The sequence below is a fragment of the Motacilla alba genome, chromosome 5 (genome assembly GCF_015832195.1).
Source record: "Motacilla alba alba isolate MOTALB_02 chromosome 5, Motacilla_alba_V1.0_pri, whole genome shotgun sequence".
NCBI lineage: Eukaryota > Metazoa > Chordata > Aves > Passeriformes > Motacillidae > Motacilla > Motacilla alba.
This window is the reverse complement of record NC_052020.1, coordinates 23776224-23795344: the sequence shown is the minus strand read 5'-3', so window position 1 is coordinate 23795344 and position 19121 is coordinate 23776224. Positions and strand designations below refer to the sequence as shown.

The following is a 19121-nucleotide window of genomic DNA, read 5'->3' as shown; positions in this document are numbered from 1 at the left end:
TGCTGGAAACCCCAGCAAACCCCAGTTTTGCTGACCCTACAGGCACCAGCAGTGAAGTTACCATGCAGCTGGCTTGGGTGCCACATGCACATGGTCCTGGACAAAGCATCAGACCTCACAGCCTCTTTGCAACAACGCTTCAGGGTGCCCCCCCCTTATGCTTGGCAGAAGGGATGGGCAGCAGGAAATATCACCAGGGGGTGACACTGGGAAGCAGGGAAGGAGCCATCCGGGTGATGACTCATTCATTCCTCACACCATGGACATTAGTTTCCTGGTCCAAGGTCTTTATTTGTCTTAGGGTGTGTTGGGCTGCAGTTGTAACCATTTAAAAATACCCAGAAACCCACCAGCCGTTTTGGGTACCCCTAAAGGCAGTGATGGAGGGGCTCCCATCTGGGTTGGGGCAGCCTTTCTGCAGGTTGCACCCTGGCATGAAGACAGGAAGGACATACGGACACAGAGTTTGCCAGTGCTAGAGTGGCCCCCCCCCATCCCATCCCTTGCCTGCACCTGGGTGCATCCACCAAGGCTTGCACCTGGCTTTGGGAGAAGCTGGGGAGCAGCCCCAGGGCGCTCTGGGCTGCACACACGGTTCGGCTGGGAGGAGGCTGGAGACGCTGGCTGAAGCCCGCATGCTGAGGGCTCTGCCACAACACCCATGACAGCGTTACATCCATTTACAAAGCTCAGCAACCGGCTCCTTCGGCCTCCCCGGAGGAGCCCCCTGCACTCAGGGCAGGAGCAGGGCTGGAGGCCACCGTCATCCTCTCCTGCCTTCAGAGCCATGCATCAGGCCTCCTGCACCCACTGTGGGGAGAGTGGGGACCTGCTCATGGCCCAGATGAGACACAGGGCACCTTGGCCACATTGCAGACCCTCTTCCCACCCTTCTGAGACCCCCAGGTTCCCCTGTCTCTCCCAAGGACAGTTATTTTCACAGTCACTGCTACCCACTACTCAGGGGCCCCATTCCCCCGGGGCTGTGGAACGAAGTCCTGCACCACACCAGGGCTTTTCTTTGCAGTTTTAGTTTCCATCATTGTCGGAGGCAACCGGGTTTCACACTCCTTACCCAGGAGTGAAATGTGTGGTTTGTCTGTCTGTCTTTCCAGCAAATTGCTGTCTGAGGGCAGAAAGGACGAGAAGGGGAGAGCAGAACCAGAGCCCAGGGAAAAATTCTGTCCCACGACCCTGGCTGAGGATGTCCAATGGCATTCTCAAGGGAAAGGGAGCATCTTGCCACATATGTTAGAGTCCAATCTTGACTGCCTTTAAAGGGAGCCTGGCTGGGCCAGCAGGACTCCCCATTAGCCTGCCTGAGTCAGCCTGGCCCAAGATGTCTAGCAAATGTTTGACCCTGGTTTCTTTTCATTTCTTGGGTAATTAACGCTTTATAAGCCAATGGAAAGCATCCAGCATTAGCCCATCTGCATGCAGACAAGCTCTGATGCCTTGGAGTTGGTCAGCTGGGGAAAAAGGTACATCCAGTCTTAGGAGAAACACTGATGCCATTTGGCCAATCTCAAGAGCATGGAGCTGGGAAGGGCTCCTGGTGACCACACCTCCTCTTGCCTCTGGCTCTCCCACTGGCTCCCTGAGCTACTCCCCAGGCCCAGGGTGACTGGAAGACCTGCAGCTCAGAAATGCCTTGGATTTTTGTCAGCGTTGGATGAAGGTCATCCTCTGCAATCACTGCACAGTCTGCACTGTTGTGAGTGGGGAGCAGAAGAACCCCCGCTGGCAAAGGAGGCAAAGGGAAGGGTTTCCGTAAGGTTACCGAAGTGGTCCCTGAGTACCAGTTTATCTGGCTGTGCCAATGTTCCTATACTGGCACATGAGAAGGTGCTTGAAGGTTTTCTTGAAAGTGGCATTGCAGAGGGCGTAGCAGGCTGGGTTGATGGTGCTGTTGACATAGCAGAGCCAGTAGCCAATGGACCACACTGTTTCGGGCACACAGGTCTCACAGAAGGTGTTAATGAGGACCATCACATTGTAGGGTGTCCATGTGAATATGAAGGCCAGCAGGATGGCAAATATGGTTCGGGTCACTTTCTTCTCTCGGGCAGCCATCTGGCGTTTCTTCCGTACTTGGCTCCTGGCAATGCTGGCAAACTTCCTGGCAACATTGACTGGGCGGCTGTTGGCCAGGGAGTTGTGGTTAGAGGCACCTGACTTAGCTGGGACGATCTCAATGGCGGTGACACATTCAGTCCCAGTCTGCTTGGTGACAATCTTAATCTTGGACCACTTGGAAGTTGGGTTCACCCGGGGGTTGGCTGGACTCTGTCCTTGCCCTGCTGGCAAGACTTCTGCTGTGGGCTTGTCTTTTGTGGTCTGGGTCATGCTGACGGTGCTGGACTCATTGGATGTCTCCTTCTCCTCCTGATGGCCAGTGGCCTCTGTCTGTGCAGATGGCTGGTCATCCACTTTACCATTCCTCACCTCCTCCTTCACCTCCACGGCCCTCTTGGGAGAATTATTGTTGTTCTGTTTGACCACGGGGCCCTTGAGGAATCTGAGGGACTTGGCTTTCCTCTCTTTCCTGCTCTCAGGCTTGTGCCTCCTTACCCTGCTTCTGCTGGCCAGGGAGATGTGGATGTACAGCACCGTCATGATGACCACAGGCAGGTAAAAAGCAGCAATGGCTGTGCCAAATGTCACCGCTGGGTTGGAGAGGAACTGGATGTAGCATTCCCTCTCAGGGACTGTCCTCTTGCCCACAATGAACTGCCAGAACAAGATGGCAGGGGCCCAGAGAATGAAGGACAATATCCATGCGGCCGCGATCATTAGTCCTGCCATCTTGGTGGTCCTCCTGGCCGGGTATGTCAGGGGCTTGGTGACACAGAAGTACCGGTCAAAGCTGATGATGAGCAAGTTCATGACAGAGGCATTGCTCACCACATAGTCCAGAGCCAGCCACAGGTCGCACACCACGGCCCCGAGTGGCCAGTAGCCTTTGATGATGTAGACCGTGTACAGGTTCATGGAGAAGACCCCGATGATGAGGTCTGCGCACGCCAGGCTGAAGAGGAAATAGTTGTTGACAGTCTGGAGCTGGCGGTTCACCTTGATGGAGAGCATCACCAGGATGTTCCCCACCACGGTGACAAGGCTGAGGGAGCCGGTGACAGTGGCGATGAAAACCAGCTCCACTGTCTTGTAGTTGGTGGGAGGCTGCACGGCCACCTCGGAGTGGTTGCCCAGGGTGAAGTTGTCATAGGTCAGGTTGGCCATCTTTGCCTGCCAGGGCTGAGCAGACAGGTTGTGCATGGGATCTGCAAGGAGAGCAAGGACAGAAAAGGAGAATATCAGACCTGCCAGCTTGTCCTGGCAGCATTTCCTCAGTTTCCCAGGCTAGCACTGCTGTTGGCTAGTGCTCAGAAATCTCCTGGCATTCCTGGACTTCTCTCTGCCACTCCAGGAGTCCATTGGAGGCTTTTTTTTTTTTTTGTGTCCCTATTTAGCAGTAGAGGAGGCCAACCAGTTGCAGGGAGAAGAGCAGGAATGGGGCTTGGACAGTCCCATGTCCAGGGTGTGATGGTCCCTTCTCTGCATATCCCAGCAGGAACACAACCTCGTGTGGCCCAGAGAGGGACACAGGGGGGCCAAAGGGCTGGGGAAAGAGGACTGCAGAGCCCAGGGGGGATGCACATACAGCACTCTCTGCCAGAACAGCATGGCATGGAGCCAGTGCCCTGCCCCAGGGAAAAGAGCAGGTTTATGGTATGCCCCAGGCATATTCCCCTGACCTCCCCAAAGCACTCCCCAAGAGGGGCATAGCCCACAAAACCCGTCCGTGGTCCACTCTGCTCACCTGTGTCTCTCGTGGCAAATAGTTCCTTCTGGAAGATGAAATCTGGGAGAAGGAAAACAGCAAGTTACACCACAGCTTGTGTGCATCCCACAACATCTTATTGAGGGCACCAGCCTGTCCAACAGAGGTGGCCCTGACCAAACAGTGACACTGCTGAGATACAGATGCTGAAAAGCCAAGAAAGGCTAAAGATGGGTGGTTTGGCATGGCACAGTGCACAGCACAACAGGCTCAGGAAAGGGAGGGAGCTGCACAAGTGCCATCAGTCACTGATGCTGGGAAGTGATGATCCCTTCCCCCAGGCCCACATCACAGTGCAGCTGCAGCCACCCAGGCCAGGAGATGTACAGTGTGGAGTCAGACACCTCAGCATGATACATGGAATTACTTATGAAAAGTGATGAGAATTACAGAGAGAATTACTGCCTTCATCCAAACCAAGATGCCTGTGGTTAATCACCCAAGGTAAGAGTAGAATGGACCTTAAAAAAAAAATCAATAGACAAGAAGTGCTGTATTGAGATAAAAGGAAATTTACTGGAAAGCAAAGGAAAAGCAAAGGCACTGAGGGAGTTGGGCTGGACAGAAGAGCTTTCCATTGAACCTGCCTCTCCCATACCATCCAGGCCTCCAAAACATGCTGGGCCTTCACCAGCCTCACCCTGGCTTCTGGGGGCATTCCAACCCTGCCAGACCACCAAGGGCAGCCCCTCCAGCAGCTCCTCCTGGTGCCTGGGGCAGGGGTTCAGCCCCTAGGTGCTGCTGCCAGGAAACCAGCAGGAGCCAGCGAGGGTCCCCACAGCGGGAGTGCTCAGCACAGTGTGTCTCTGGCTTGGGAAATGGCTCCAAATGCCTGGGACTCCTGAAGCTGATTTTGCTGAATGTATAAACGTGCCATTAACATGCACCTCTTCTGAACAGAGTCTGGCAGGCTTTGAGATCAGTTTGTCTATTTTAAGTATTTGAAAAGAAATGCCCTTGCCTTTCATTTGTGGTGAGGGTAAGAGATGTCTGCCATCAGCAAATAGTCAAGTTTTTAATATAAGCACTTTCTAAAGAGATACAGGTGTAATTAAATGGAAATGTGGCTGCTAAGATGGTAAAGCCAGGGTCTGATGTAGCCATTTAGGCAGCTTCTGCATAAGCAAGGATACAGCCGTGATAGTGGTGGAGTTCCTTTTAAAGGTGCAAGGAAAAGAAGTGGGTGAGGGACAAAGAAATACCTCTCTACCATTATTCTCTAAGCATGTCTGTGAAGACAAAAGGATTTTAAAAGAAAGCAATGCCCTTTGGTACATGCTACGTGCCAGATACGGATGGGGTGAGGAAGCCTGATAGCACTGCCCAGGCTTGGAGCTTTGCACCCAGCTCCAAGCACAAGGGATGCATCAAGGGAGAGGGAAAGAGGTTTCTGCTGCCATCCTTCCTGGGCACCCAGCCAGGGATGTGAGAAGAGGTGATAAGTGTATAAAAAGGCTTAGAAATATATAATCATGGCAGTTTGGGGGCTGGTTTCAGTACAATTGAAATGAGTTTTAATTTCTTCACTTTGGTGAGATGGGGAGATTTAACTGTCATTCTTGTAACAGCTAATCAAACTGATCAGACAAGCTAGCAATCATGCAGACATCTACCCCAGCTCTTCCAAGAAGAATTTGAAAGTCTTGAAAAGAAACCTTTCCATCGTCTCTGCTAAAATGTGGGTTTCAGTTTTCTCACTTTTGTTCATGAACTGGCATCCTCTTCTAAGCGTGTCTAATTAATTATCAGCCTCGACAGAGGCTTGTGTTCTCAGCTACCCAAGGTAAGAAAAGTCCATCTCAACCCCGAACTGTTCTGTACGTGTCCCAAGACCGGGAGAAAAGGCTGCGGCAGCCCCACACGCGAGCCTTTGGATGCCACCCAGAGGTCATGCTGCAAACTGGTGTGAGGAGGCAGAGGCAGCTGCCGCCTCCAGGCAGAGGGCTTAAACACTGAGCACTTAAACACGATAAGCCTTCACCTAATAGCAAAAAATAAAGCCATCCCTTGTTTGAGGGAAGGAGGAGGACTGAAAATACTTGAAGATGTGAAGGTAACATACAATACAGACAGAGCAACACGTGTGAGGTGGGAGCTGCGTACACTGCTCACCCTTGCCTCAGATCCCCTGGTTATTCTCTGCCATACCCCAGCCCACCGGGCATCCCTTCTTTCCCCATCTTCTACTCTCCATTCCCTGTCTCACTCTTCTGCCCCCAACACCCACTCTGAGCTCACTGGGACCTGCCTGCCTTTGCCTTCCTGAGCAGAGGAGGCAGCTCAGTCTGGAGCTGGGAGAAGGCCAAGGATGCTACAAATTTGGTAGGTCTGTGCAGCTGACCAAGCCATGCATCATGCCTGAATGGGCACTAGGGATAGATCTCTGCCTTTGAGATAGAGAGCATCCAGGCTGTGTGGGAAGGGCCTGGGTGGGGGCACAGCCCTCAGGCAGTCACACCTCTGTCTGCATCCCCATCATGTGTCCAAAGATGGAGAGAGCACACTGGAGAGCTGTGAAGTTGCACCAGACTTTCTACCCTCATGCTGTATCACTGTTCCCAATGCTGTGACACCAAGGAACCTCTCCAGGACTTGGTGTCTCTCCACTAAATGCCTTCCCTATGTACTCCAGTGCCCAATGCTTGCTCCCTGCACCTCCAGGAGTGCATTTCTTCTCTCTCTCCCCTCACAGCCCCCATCCTACATCGTTCTCTCTGTCTCCATTTCCTTTCACACCCTACTTTCATGATGACACCACAGACAGGGAGGAGACATAGCCTTGACAAAGCTGAGAGAACAGTTCAGCAGGGCTCCTAGGGCTGACACCCTTACCTGTGACACCAATTGGCTTTGCAAATTCCCTCAGACTTTTGGCAGTGATTTACAGCTGGTTTTCTCCTCTCCATCGAAGCTGTTGGGAGACTCCAACTTTTTACTGATAGCATCCTCCAGTCCAAGAGTTTCTGTGGCTGTTGCAGTGGTCACCAATTGTGTCATCAAGGGAAATACCTTTCCCTTCCCACACAGCCACAGATCCAAGCAAAGGAAATTGCACTTTGGGTGGGTTCCAACTACTGCAGGCACAGCAGGGTCTCCACTGCTGCCGGCAATCATGGGTGTGACCACTCTTGTGTGAGGATTCAGCTCCAGAGCAAGAGCAAAGCCAGTGCTCTGACACCTGAGACCACAGCAGAAGACTCCTGCTATTTCCTTGCTGCACCTCATGTGCCTTACCAGCAAGCCTTCCCAGCCTGTCAGCTCCTACAAACTGCCTCACATCCTCTTGCCAGGTAGGAGAGGATAAAGCCCTGTCACGGACTGCTGGTGGCCCTCCTGTGACCAAGAACCTGCAGTAGCTGGAGGCTGCTGTTCCATCGGCTGCAGTTTGTGACTGAGCACCTGCTGAGCACTCAGCTCACGTGGGATGGAGGGTTTGGTTCCCTCCCGCCCTTGCTGCTCCTTATCTGGGAGGAGCTGGCTGCCCTCTGCACCGGCACAGCAAAGGCAATGGGAGAGGTTGGTATTTACACACACCCATGTGATGGATGAGCTACTGGAGCAAGCAGCCCTCCTGCCCCAGTGTTCCCCACAGCTTCTCTCTGTACTGCACAGCCGCCCTCTGCTCCACAGCCCCTGCCCCTCATCACCAGGGTGGGGGGTGTCCTTTCCTGTTTTGACACTGCTCCCATCCCAGCATCATCCTCAGGGCTGGGGATGTCCAGGGAGCAGGTGCAAGTGGGGGCAAAGCCATGTCTGGCCCACAGGCGGTTGAAGCAACATTGTGCCTCTGGGAGCGAGCAGAGCTCTGCAAGGAACCCCGCCATAAAGCAAGCCCCACGCTCGCACACCAGCCTAGAGACGAAGATGTTCACAGGGGAGGGAGAGGAATCAGAGAAAGCAGTGCTTTAGCAGACACCTATGAGCATGAGCTGCTCCTAGAGGAAACAGGCTTTAGCCCTGCATGGGTTTGGAGCAACAGCACAACTGAAAGTCACCTCGAGCCCAGGGACAGGATGGAGGGGCTGTGGCTGTTAGTTCCTGAATGAATGGATCCTGTGAGGCTCTGGGTGCTGCCTGTCTCCAGGAGCGAGGGAAGGTGGCCCCCTCCACCACAGGCACATTCCAGGAGAAGGCACACATCACCTCCTGCTCTGTCTGGGTGCCAAAGGCTGGGCCTGGGCACATCACCTTTGGTGCCACATTTGGAAAGAGCCAAGCCAGCCCTACTGCCAGCCCCCTGCTTGTCTTGGCCTTCCTAAAAGTGCAGAGAGGGTAAAAATCTTAACAGGATTAATCCTGTCAGGTCAAACTGCTGATGTGACATAGGGCTGGGCAGTTTGTGCAGCCACCACCACAAGGAGGAGAGGAGAGAGAAAAAAGAAGGAACAGAAGACGCTAGATATTTATGGCTCACGCTCACAAAGAAAAGGTATACTTAGGGTAGGGTGGCAGTTTGTGGTGCTAATTGCATTATCTAATAGCTGTTAATTAGTTCCTGAATCATGGCAACACTTTACAACTGGTGAAATGTTGTTCTGGTTGACAGATTCACACCCCTCAGAGTGTGAAAACAGAATTCCAAGATACTGGGAACAGGCACCTTAAAAATACAACACACGAGAGAAGACGGGGGGCAGGCCTCGTGTCTGGCAGGGGGAGGGCTGGTGTTGGTCTGCTTCCGTGCCTCTGCATTGGAATGATGAAGGCAATAAACAACCAGAAAAACAGAAAGGAGATGAGGGGCCAGCAGGATCTGTTGCATTAAAATGGCAGGGCTCCTCCTGCCCTCCAAGCTCCAGCTGGTGGCTGTGCTTTCACCCCTCTGGTCAATGGATCCCTGAAGTCCTTATCCTGCTCCAGAGGAGATCTGAGCCATTGAGGAACAGGAATTGTTTCTTGTCAGTAACATATGGGCATTTGATTTTTTTCCATTGAATAATTCATTCTTCTTTCTTCCTCGGCTATTCAACTGGTCCTCATGAGGCAAAGCAAATTTCCTCCGCCTCACAAGTTGAGAACCTCTGATAGCTTTTCCTGGAGCCACTGGAGAAGCGGTAAGCTCAGTGGCACAGGAGCAGCCAGCTTGCAGGGGGAAGTGGCCAAGGAACCTCCCCCCACCCCGTGCCTGACATGTGTTTGTGCATCAGGTTTGTAAAATTTGCTGTGTCTGGGGCCAGAAGGGAGTGTTGCAGTTGGGTAAGTCCACCACCCCCCAAGCAAGCCAGGAGCCTCCCTGCCTTCACTGTGGTTAATGCTGGCTTTCAGAGCAAAGCCGAGGCGCCGCACCCAAGGTGGCTCGCGCCCAGCTGTGGGAAGCGCTCTCAGGTCGGAGCTGCGGCTGTTGAGCTGCTCCTGCAGCTAGAGCCCAGCCCAGCAGGCTCACCAGCATCCCACGGCAGCCATAGCTGCACCCCCTGCCCAAAACTGCCTGTACTTGCCTGTGCCCCCAGCACTTGCCTGTATTCCTAATTTGCCCTTTGCAGGTTGTAAGGGGCCACGTGCCATTTATCCACAGCATCACCAGACAAGAAGCAAGCCAGTGAGAAAGTGTTTTTTAAAAAGTAATTGAAAGGTCACTCCTATAAATAGCCCACCAGCACACTGGTCACTCTGACAATTAATTAACTTCCTGTCACCCAATTATTAGACCAAATAAATAACCTATCAGTGGAACGCTACTAGCAAGTGTGCGTGGCAAATGCCACGCAAGCCAAAGTCCAGCCTTACCCTGCTGTGCCCAGCCTGCAGCTCCCAGGCACCGACGACTCCCCAGCAGCTCCCACGCCTGTGCTGGCTCCAGTGGTAACATCCCGGGGGAGAAGGCTCACCACGGCGGCGTGGCACAGCGGGACGAGGGGGACACAGTGCCCTCCCTCCAGTGCCCTGCCTCAGCCGCCCCAGGGCTGCAGCTCCCTGCTGGTGGCAGAGCTCAGGCCGTGTTGCTGAGCTAGGATGGTGCTGGGCTTCCAGCTGAGCCTGGGCTGGAGCCACACTTCTCCCCTCCCATCCACTGCATTAATGCTCTCTGCCTCAGAGAGATGCTCATGTTCTTTTATATGCCTGGGCTGAAGCTTTAACAGAACCCAGCTGTTCCAAGGCAGCACAGCAGAAATAACCCCACTGCAGCTACAAGTCCCTCTGCCGGGAAGGGCTCTGGGACCAGCCAGCAGAGAGGGAGGAGAGAGAGACAGGATTGCAGCAGCAAGTGACTGCCTGGATTAGCTGGGCTCTTCCCAGGGACAGGCTGGTGGCGGGGACCAGATGCCTGTGGGAGAGAGAATGGTGGAGGAGCAACTGAGAGCTAGAGGGGCAAGTGCTGCAACACCTAAGAGCTGTTTGCTCGGAAGAGCAGCTCCCCCTGCCCCAGGGACAGGCCTTGCCTGGGGGTGGAAAGGGGGAAGGACTTGGCTCTTTTTGGGAAGCCAGCTGTAGGGAAGCCCCCTCACCCTGCCACGGCCCCACACAGCCACAGGTGCCCATGCCAGGTCCCTACCACCCACATGGGGGATCTGCCCCCCCCCGGCCTGCCCCAGGTGCCAGGGCTGCTGCTGAATAAGGCCGGGGCTGGTGCTGAATAAGGCGGGGCTGGCCCTCATGCAGAGACCTGCAGCATGCTGCACTCACCCTCTTTGTCCCCAGGGACCCATGGGCTGTAGGGTGGGGATGCAGCTCGGGCAGTCACAGATGCAGTGCTGCTCTGGCAGGGGGGACATGTTTCTCTGTAACTCATCCCAGAGCTGAGGCACCGCAGGGATCAAACAGTAAGGTGCTCATCTGAAATGTTAAAGACTTGACAATGGAAACAAGAGCCCCTTGCCCCATGGAGCAGCGTGAAGCTCTAACAGGGCTTTGAGAGGACAAATGAGCCAGTTAAGCAATGGTTGAAAGAAAAGAGCTGATGCCCTGAGCCAAGGGCAGAAAATCAGGCAGGAGCAAGAACCCTGCTGGATAGATGCGAATGTGAGAGCCCTAGTCCTGGGGGCAGATAGCAGATAGGAATCTTTGAGGCGCTAATGAAAAGGAAACGAAAATATGAGACTCCATTTGGCCACAAGACCTGCCAGAGGATTTGGAGTTTGAGGTGATGCCTGAGCAAATGGATAGAGTGAAGAGGAGCTGTGGCAGAAGGTGGGCAGGAGAGCCCAGGGCATGGACAGACAGAATGGAAAATGTGGGGGTCAGGGTGCCAGGGGAGGAGAGCAGGTAGGAAATCCCTACAACAGAGAAGGGAAGGGATGGAGGGATGGAGAGGAAGGAGGTGGGAATAGTCTTGGTCTGCCAGGGAGGCATTACTTATCTCCTCTAGAGAAAACTCCTAAGAAAATCTTCTTAGAAGGAGAGACTTCACACAGAGACATTGCCTGCAAACCTCTCCCTGCTGCCTTCTCTGGAGGCTCCCACCAGCTCCTTGCTGGGCAGAGTGGGAGCCATGCTGGAGCTGGAAACCTCTGTGGGCTGCAGCTCTCTGGCTCAGGCAGCCCAGCTCTGCCTGGAGTCACCTCTCTCACTGCAGGATGGTGATCCCCAGCCTGTTGTGCTGGTACTGAGTAAGGCAGGGGCTGGCCCCCATGCAGAGACCTGCAGCACTCCACACTCACCCTTTTTGCCCCCCAGGTCCCCATGAGCCGCAGGGTGGGGATGCAGCTCAGACAGTCAGGGATGCAGTGCTGCTCACCCCACACCACGGGGCAGGGGCTTTAGCCACCTCATTGACAGAGACTGGACATAATAGCATAGGGTTTCATGAGCTGAGCATCACTTAGGGGCCTTGGTGAGTTACCTGAGCTCTGCAAGAAGCATAGAGACCACCATGCTAGAGACTGCTCCTAAGTGCTGCAGAAAGGCAGGCCCAAGGCCAGGCAATTCATGCCTGTTTTCAGGCAAAGGCAGATGCCAGAAGGGTTGCATTCCTCTCCACTCCTCTCTGTACACATGCATGCACTTTTTTTGCCTTATCTGGGACTGCACATGATGTAACTGTCAGCAGAGGAGGGATCCAAACTGCCCCAGAGGCACTAGAGACGGTGAGATGCCGGGTCCTCTTTTCCATCTCAGGCATGCCAAGATCCCTCAAGGACCTTCATCCCTCCTCAGCAGAGCCAGCCTGCCACACTTCCCGGGACTTGGGAGCTGGCATGGACACTGGGAGGGTCTGCAAGTGAGGGGTCAGAGAAGCACGGTGCCATGGAGGCCTCTGGAGAGCTGCTCTGTGACCTGGAGCGGATGCAGGGGCCCGGGACATCGTGTTTGCAGACTCATGTTTTCAGACCTCAGTGTTGCACAACTGCAGCTGAGTTTCCCACAGACAAATAAATCTAATTCTGCCTAAAGAGGCTGAAGACATTAACCCCTAAACTGGCCAATACAAACCAAATTCACCAGGAGCCTTAACCCTGCTGATGACATTTTACCTCCAGACACTTCCAGCTGAAGCTCCTGATGTCAGCCCCCACTGCCTCTCTGCCAAGCTGCAAGGTGCTAAACAATACGCTAGATTTAAAAGCACTTGTGGTACCAGAGGGGCTGCTTCTCTGCCTGGCTTTCTTGGCTGGAGGAGCACAGCCACCCTCAATAGCTCAGTGACACGCCGATAGCTCAGGCCAAGCCTGCTGAGCTCAAGGAGCTCCATGGTTTGCACTGACTTCTGCCTTTAAAGGACAAAATTCCTAGCTGCTGCCTCTCCTTCACCAACTGGCCTGGGATATAACTCCTCTTTGAGGCTCTTGAAGACAAGTAAACAGCCCTGTTCTTCCCCATGTCCCTCTCCAGCTCTCTCTGAGTCACTGGAACAGGTGGGAGATGTTCCTCTGCAGCCGCACACCTCAACCTGCCTAACGCTGGGGCAGGAGGAGGGAAGGGAACGGGGCACTCGGGCATCTCTGCCACTGCCTCCCGAGTGGGAGTGGGGCACACATTGCACAGGACATAAAGGCGTGATGGGGACAGGGTCACAGCAATGCAGAAGAGCCACTGTCACTCACACAGCTCTGATTTGCAGGACCTTCAGCAGCAGTTTCGGGGACCGTCAGAGGGACAAAGCACTGTGCCTACAGCTATAGCATTTGCAGGCTTGGACAGGCTGGTGATGTTAATTTTCTCTGCAAACTTGCATCATACAAGGTATAAACTGAGCCTTTGTTGGAGTTCCTCAGACATGTGGTGCAGCCTCAGGGCTGAAGGCATCTCTGGAGGGTCCTGAGAGCAGCCCCGGGGCGAAGGTGTGAGCAGCTGTGCCTGGCACGCAAGAGGTGGGGCTGGGGAGCATCTCCAGCAGAGCCTCATTTGCTGTGCTCACAGTGCCGGGGTCTGAAGATGGGTCAGATGGTGTTGCCCCGGCACAGAGTCATGTCCCAAGAGGACCAGTGCATCGATCCACAGGGAAGGTGGGATGGCTGCCAACAGGCACACAGAGTGAGGACACCCAGGTGTCTCTAGCTCGGGGAACAGGGACTGGTTGTGTGTCTCCTGCTAAAACTCTGTGTCTAAGCATAAAGGGGAGGATCCGTATATGAGACACCTTGCCCTGTGTTCATGCACCAGCAAAATATTGGAATCATGGGCCAGCCTGACCAGGGAACACTTGTCCTAGATTAATTAGTCCAGGAATTGCCTAACTCCTTGAAGCTTCAGTAAATTAATTTGTCTGAGTACAGGGCAAGGGTCCACCTTGATACGTTCAAGAGTCTGGATGCAGTAAGACTGTGCCATGCCTAGAGGCTTAAAAGGATGTCATGGTAGGCTGTGCTCCTGGGGACAGTCGAGGCTGGCACACTCCTCCACTTGGCTCTGAGTTGGACAGCAGCCAGACATTCAGGCCCTCACCTCCCGGTCTGCCAGGGCCCTGGGCAGGAGAGAACAAGAGTCTTCCTAAAAGCTGGTGTCTGCTTTCTGGCTGGCCACACAAATCCCTAAGAAGAAGGATACATTTGGCACGGTTCCAATCACCAGCTTGAAGAAGCTTCAACAGTGCCTGGGTGTGGAGTCTCACTGCAACCACTGGTACCTGGCACACTCACGGTGGGTGCTGGCGCTTGGGCAGGCTAAAAAGCAGTCAGCAGGGGATGCTGGGATGGGAATGAGGAGAGAAGAGGAAGTACATGGGAATGATCTGGTCCAAAACTTCCATTTTCTCACTGTGTCAGGTCCTGCACTCTCATTTCTCCCCAAAACATATCTTGTAACATGCAGTTTTAGAGCCAGCCCAGAATGGATGCTGAAATGCAAAGCAAATCTCCTCCCTTGGCTTACTGGAGAGCAGTAAAGGCATAGACCCATGTCAAACTGAGGAGCAACTGGCTTGAGGGCAATGCCCGCTTCTCCAGAAGATGCCCATCAAAGCCCTGACTTAGCATGCCAAGGAGAAGGGGTCAGCTTGTGCACAAGAAACAGCTGCTGCGTGTCTGTCCATGTGGAAAGAGGAGCTGTGTTTGTGCAGAAAGCAGCAGCCCCTTGCAAACAGCCTCCATCTCCCTCTCCTCTCCTAAGTGATCTCCCTGCTGCCTCTGCAGAGCTGCATCTGCCACCTCAGCTGGGCGCTCAGCAAACCTCTTCACCTCTGTGGATGCTGCTGGTCAGGGCTCAACAGGGCAGGCAGAGAAGGAATCAACACAAAGGTGTGCTAGGAACTGCTCTGCATCAGCTACTCCTCCCGGTCTCACTATTTTTATTCCCTGTTTTTGTCTGTTTTCTTGGGGTTTTTTGGGGGTTTTTTTGTTTGTTGTTTTTTTTTAAATCCTGGGGGGATATTGGTCTTTTTAATTTTAAAGAGCAAAACAACAAAACCCCGACCATGACAAAACCTGCCATCAATGGGGTGGGTACACAACTTGTGGGGACAGTTAAAAGAGAAAAACCATGCTCCTTCTGCAAACTCAGAGTAATTGGATCACAGCATTAATTAATCATTTCAGTTCATTTCTCTTCTATGAAAGAAAACAGACTGACCTGCTGAGATGCGTGTGCCCCTCGTGTGAATAAACAAACCACTTTTACCGGTAGCCCTTCTCCTCCTTCTCCCGCTAGCTTTCCTCTGCCCACTCATCAGGTCACTCCCAGGGCCGCTGCCACTCCATCCAGCAGCCCTGGAAACTTGCTGCCACTCTGAGCAAGGGCACATTGGCTTGGCTCCTGCAGGAACCAGGGCTGCTGCCCACCGCTGCACCCCTGCTCCCATCCCCACCTTCCACACCCAGGGCTCCCACCACTGGCCGCCATCCCGGCTGAAGGGTGCACCAGGGATGGGTCGCTGATTAGGATCTCCACTGGATGCCCTGCTCTTTGCTGGATGTCTCGTGGGGGCCTAGTCCAGGCTGGGGAGCAGCAGCAGGTGCTCAGATCACCGGAGTTAGGGCGTTAGGAAGCAGGAGGTGGTGCCCAGCAGTAGAGACAGCGAGAGCATCTTGGTGTCACCTGTGATTTCAACGTGAGCATTGTCTGTGGTGCTGTTTCACCAAAAGCCTGGGCTCTGGGATCCTGTCACCCGAGTATTTTGATAGACAGTGCCTGCAGCAACAAGCCACCCAAGTGCATTGGTAGCAACCCTTCCAGCCCCTCTGTCTACTCTGCAAGTTGCGGCAGAAGTCGAACCACCTTTGGAGGTCACCCAAGGCAGTTGTGATAAAGCAGGGAGCCTTCCTGCTCATCTACCAGCAAGGCACATCTACCAGCTGGTAGAGCCCATCTACCAGCAAGGCACAGGGGAACACCAGCTGTTCCTCAGGTTGGGAAGTATCTCCCCAGCCTTGGGCTTTCCAAAGACCAGCTAGAAAAATCCATCCACAGCACAATCAGAAGGGTTGAAAACAGGTCAGACAGAAGCCAGCGCTGCTCTTATTTAAGAAAAATGATAAGAACTGTTCCCTGATTTGAAGCCAATGTCATTATTTTGGAAAGAAAGAAAGGTGTGGCTGCCCAACTCTTGTCCATGATGTGCCAACAGAGAGCACGGGGCAGCTCTGTCTTTACCAGCAGAACGGTGCAACAGGGCCAGAGAGGGCTAAAGGGAAGACAAGATCCACACTGAGGGAGAGTGGGCAAGATCTGTCTCCCTTGCAACGCCCAATCTGGCAAAGGGCTCTGTGAAGAGGGGGAAAACTCCTGCCTAGTCATGTCCTGGGTGGTGGCCACAAGTGCCAGAGGTGTGCCCAGTATGGCGACAAAGTATCCAAAACATAGGGGATCCTCTCCCTGTTGCTCTTGTTGGAATAGTGAGGGAAGCAAAGAAAGCACGCAGGTAGTTTCTTGTCCAGGAACGTCTCCTTCCCAGAGGAGGCACCAGGGGAGCAAATAAGCCCCGTCCCGGGTTTCCTCCTGGGGGGTGCCTGCCCCCGGAGCCGCAGGCTGCTCGTATTCCCTACTCAGGGCGCTGACAAGGCTGTTTCCCGGGTGACGAGAGGGACCCGAGGTTCCTCGGGCGACTGATCCCGGGAACGCTGTTGGTTTGGATGGGAGCAGGGAAAGGGGATGCCAGACATCACCCCGGCGCCCTGGCAGGGCTGCGCGGCTCCAGACATCCCGGGGCAGCGAACCCAGTGCGAGGGTCCCGACCCGCGGGGCACCCCGACGTTCCCGGAGAGACGCAGCGATGTGGGAAAGTTGGCAGAGACGCCTCCCCCATTCCTGGGGCGACCGCGTGCCACATCCCCCGGGGGTGCGGAGCCCCCTCCCCATGCACCCTGAAGCCATGCTGACACCCCCGCCGGACCCTGCGGGGGATGCCCCGCGCCCCCCGCCCCGCGCACACGGAGCCCCGAGCAGCGACTCACCGGGCAGCCCAGCCCAGGGCGCGCCGCCGCCCGGCGCCGAGCGGTTCTCAGCGGCCATGGTGCCGCGCCGCGCCCGCGGGGGCTCCGGCTGGCATGGCCCGGCCGGCTCCCGGCTCCGGTCCCGGCTCCCGGTCCCGGCGGCGCCGCGCGCGGCGGAGGGGCGGGGAGAGGGGAGGGCCCGGCGCTGCCGGCTCGGCCCTGTCCTCCTCCCCCCGCCCCCGCCCTCCCCCGCTCCCAGATGTGTCGCCCCCAGATGTGTCGCCCCCAGATGTGCGCCCCCCTCGCCGCCACGGAAACGCAGCGGGGCGGGGGCGGGGAGGAGGGGGCTCACGCCGCCGGGAGCCGCTGCCAATCCCCCCGCCGCCGTTCCCCCCGTCTCAGATGCGGCCTCCCGTCCCCGCCGGCCAGATGCGCGGGAGCTCCTGCAGCACCCCGGACAGCGCTCCCGGGACCGCCCGCTCCCCGGCGCCGGGCTCCGGGCCCTGCTGCCCGCCCCGCACCCACCCGAGGGGAAACGTCCCGATCCGCTGCAGCCGGCAGCGCCGGGAGCACCGGCGTCCCACGGCGGGAGAGAGGGAGGAGCAGGGAGGCGCAGAGCGGAGCGCCTCACGGCCTGGGCATAGGGAGGCCTCGACGCCTTCCCCAGTCCCCAAAAAACTCTGCCGGGCTGTCACTAACACTCGGAACTGCGGTGTTCACGCAGAACAAAACAACTCATCAGGCAGTTCCACAACCGGCTGATTGACTGTCCCCAGGTCTGCCTTCTGGTTATCAGAAACCGTCAAAGAAGAAACAATGGGGAAAGGGGGAGGGCGGGGGGGAAAGTCTTTCTTTTCCTGTACACCTTTCCCCTTCCCTCCACTTTAAACCCAGAGCAACTCCCTTACCCACCCTCTGCCTCTCACTTGTGCTGTCTCACAGACACACACGGGTATCATTTCCCCATCTGCTTGGCTCTCACACACACACGTGTATAGACACACACAAACAAATAAACGCCCCACTGTAACCCTCCTTTGAAGTGATTACGGTAGCAGATGGGTTCCTACCATCCACTCCTTCACCCCCTCACCCTCTTCTCGTACCTCTCTGACTCTTGGAGTTAGCACTTAACAAAAGCACGGTATTTTAAGTCAATGTCTCCTCTAAAGATGTGTCTAGTTCACAGACTGGGCCTCTCTTTCCCCTAGATCCTGCAAACTGGTATCTTCTCCCTGCAAATGGAGACACATTTCTGAATTCCAGCAGAGAGAACATTGTTAAGGTAATTCAGACAATTTTCTCCTATGACACATCTCCTACTCCAGGTGCATCTCTGCACCCTGAAAAGGTTAAAGCCTTTTGGCACTTGCATCTGCTGCTGCCTTTGCACACCAAGAGGCCCCTGCCACAGCAGGGAGGCAGATGCACCACCATTATTTTGATCACCATAGGCCACACTCTGGCATTTCTTTCGTGAGTTCAGTCAGCTCATAATTCTTTTCCTTCCTGCCTTCTTTGAGAAGCAAGAAGACAAAGCTTTCCAAATGTTGGCTGGTGTGGAGCCATACAATTGCAGTGAAGCTTTGCTGTCTCTTTTCAGCTTAATATCTGCCTGCACTATTTTTGCAGTCACTGACCAAAACCTGCCAAAGACACCAGCCAGTTACTTGGAGTCTCTTGCCTTGCCCAAAGTCCTGACCTCAGATAAATACCACCCTCTCCTCCTCCTTCTTTCCTCCTAAAAAATTAATGTAAATAAACCTTTGTCACGCTCTGTGAGAACTCATCAGACTGAGGAAATATCCGCTTCAAAGACAATTTGATTGTACTGGAGTTGGGTTATTTGATTGGACTCTTGTTTCAAACTACAAGTCCCCATAGGAAGACAAAAGACTGTAATGAACAGTGAGATGTCTTCTTCCCAAGCTGATCAGTCACGGAGATAAAAATGTGTAACCAAATTGAATACAAAACTTTCCAACTTCTAACTCTTAGCTTAGCTACATGCACTCATTAGTCAGAAGCAGAATTTCTGAAAGCCTGGACTCACTGTACATATTCCAATTAAAGGCAGCACTTGCTTCTTTTGGCTTGACATATTCACACATTCCCTTCTCATGGTCTGCCAGCAAATTTCACCAGCCTCTCTTGCTGCCACCAAAGTGACATCACATTCCTTCCTGGGCCATGTCAGCACTGGTCATGAACAACAGTTAATCCACTCCAGAACCAGACCTCAGCTCCAACCCTTCCCCTGGCAACAGGAGGGACTTGTGGTTTTCTCATGGAAGAAGCCAAAGGCTGACTTGACTTCATATTCAATGGCCCAAGAAAATTAAGGGCTTGCCTTACTCTCTTTTGGAATTAAGACCTGTGACAGTCCGAGACTCCTGCTACCCTGCTGGACTGACCCAGCTTGGTCTGGGGGAGTAATCAGACAGTAAACCCAGTATCTCTCACCTTGTAAGGATGTGGGATACTCCTGGAGCTGTCTATTTTTCATGTAACTGCACATCTCCTGCTTTTTTGCATCA

The 19121-nt window shown here is 54.4% G+C and overlaps 1 protein-coding gene across 2 annotated transcripts; it reads right to left on the bottom strand.

Annotated features, from left to right (window-relative positions):
* Positions 1-31: 31 nt before the first annotated feature.
* Positions 32-16788, bottom strand: CHRM4 (cholinergic receptor muscarinic 4). Of its 2 annotated transcripts, none has more exons than XM_038137650.1 (3): positions 16606-16788; positions 3821-3862; positions 32-3281 (listed from the first exon to the last, which is right to left on the bottom strand). In XM_038137650.1, the coding sequence occupies exons 1-3, from the start codon at positions 16661-16663 to the stop codon at positions 1804-1806; spliced, it is 1578 nt and encodes a 525-aa protein (XP_037993578.1). In that variant the 5' UTR covers positions 16664-16788; the 3' UTR covers positions 32-1803. The 2 variants fall into 2 exon arrangements, with proteins under 2 accessions (XP_037993578.1, XP_037993577.1); XM_038137649.1 differs by lacking the exon at positions 16606-16788 and adding an exon at positions 9569-10006.
* Positions 16789-19121: the final 2333 nt, after the last annotated feature.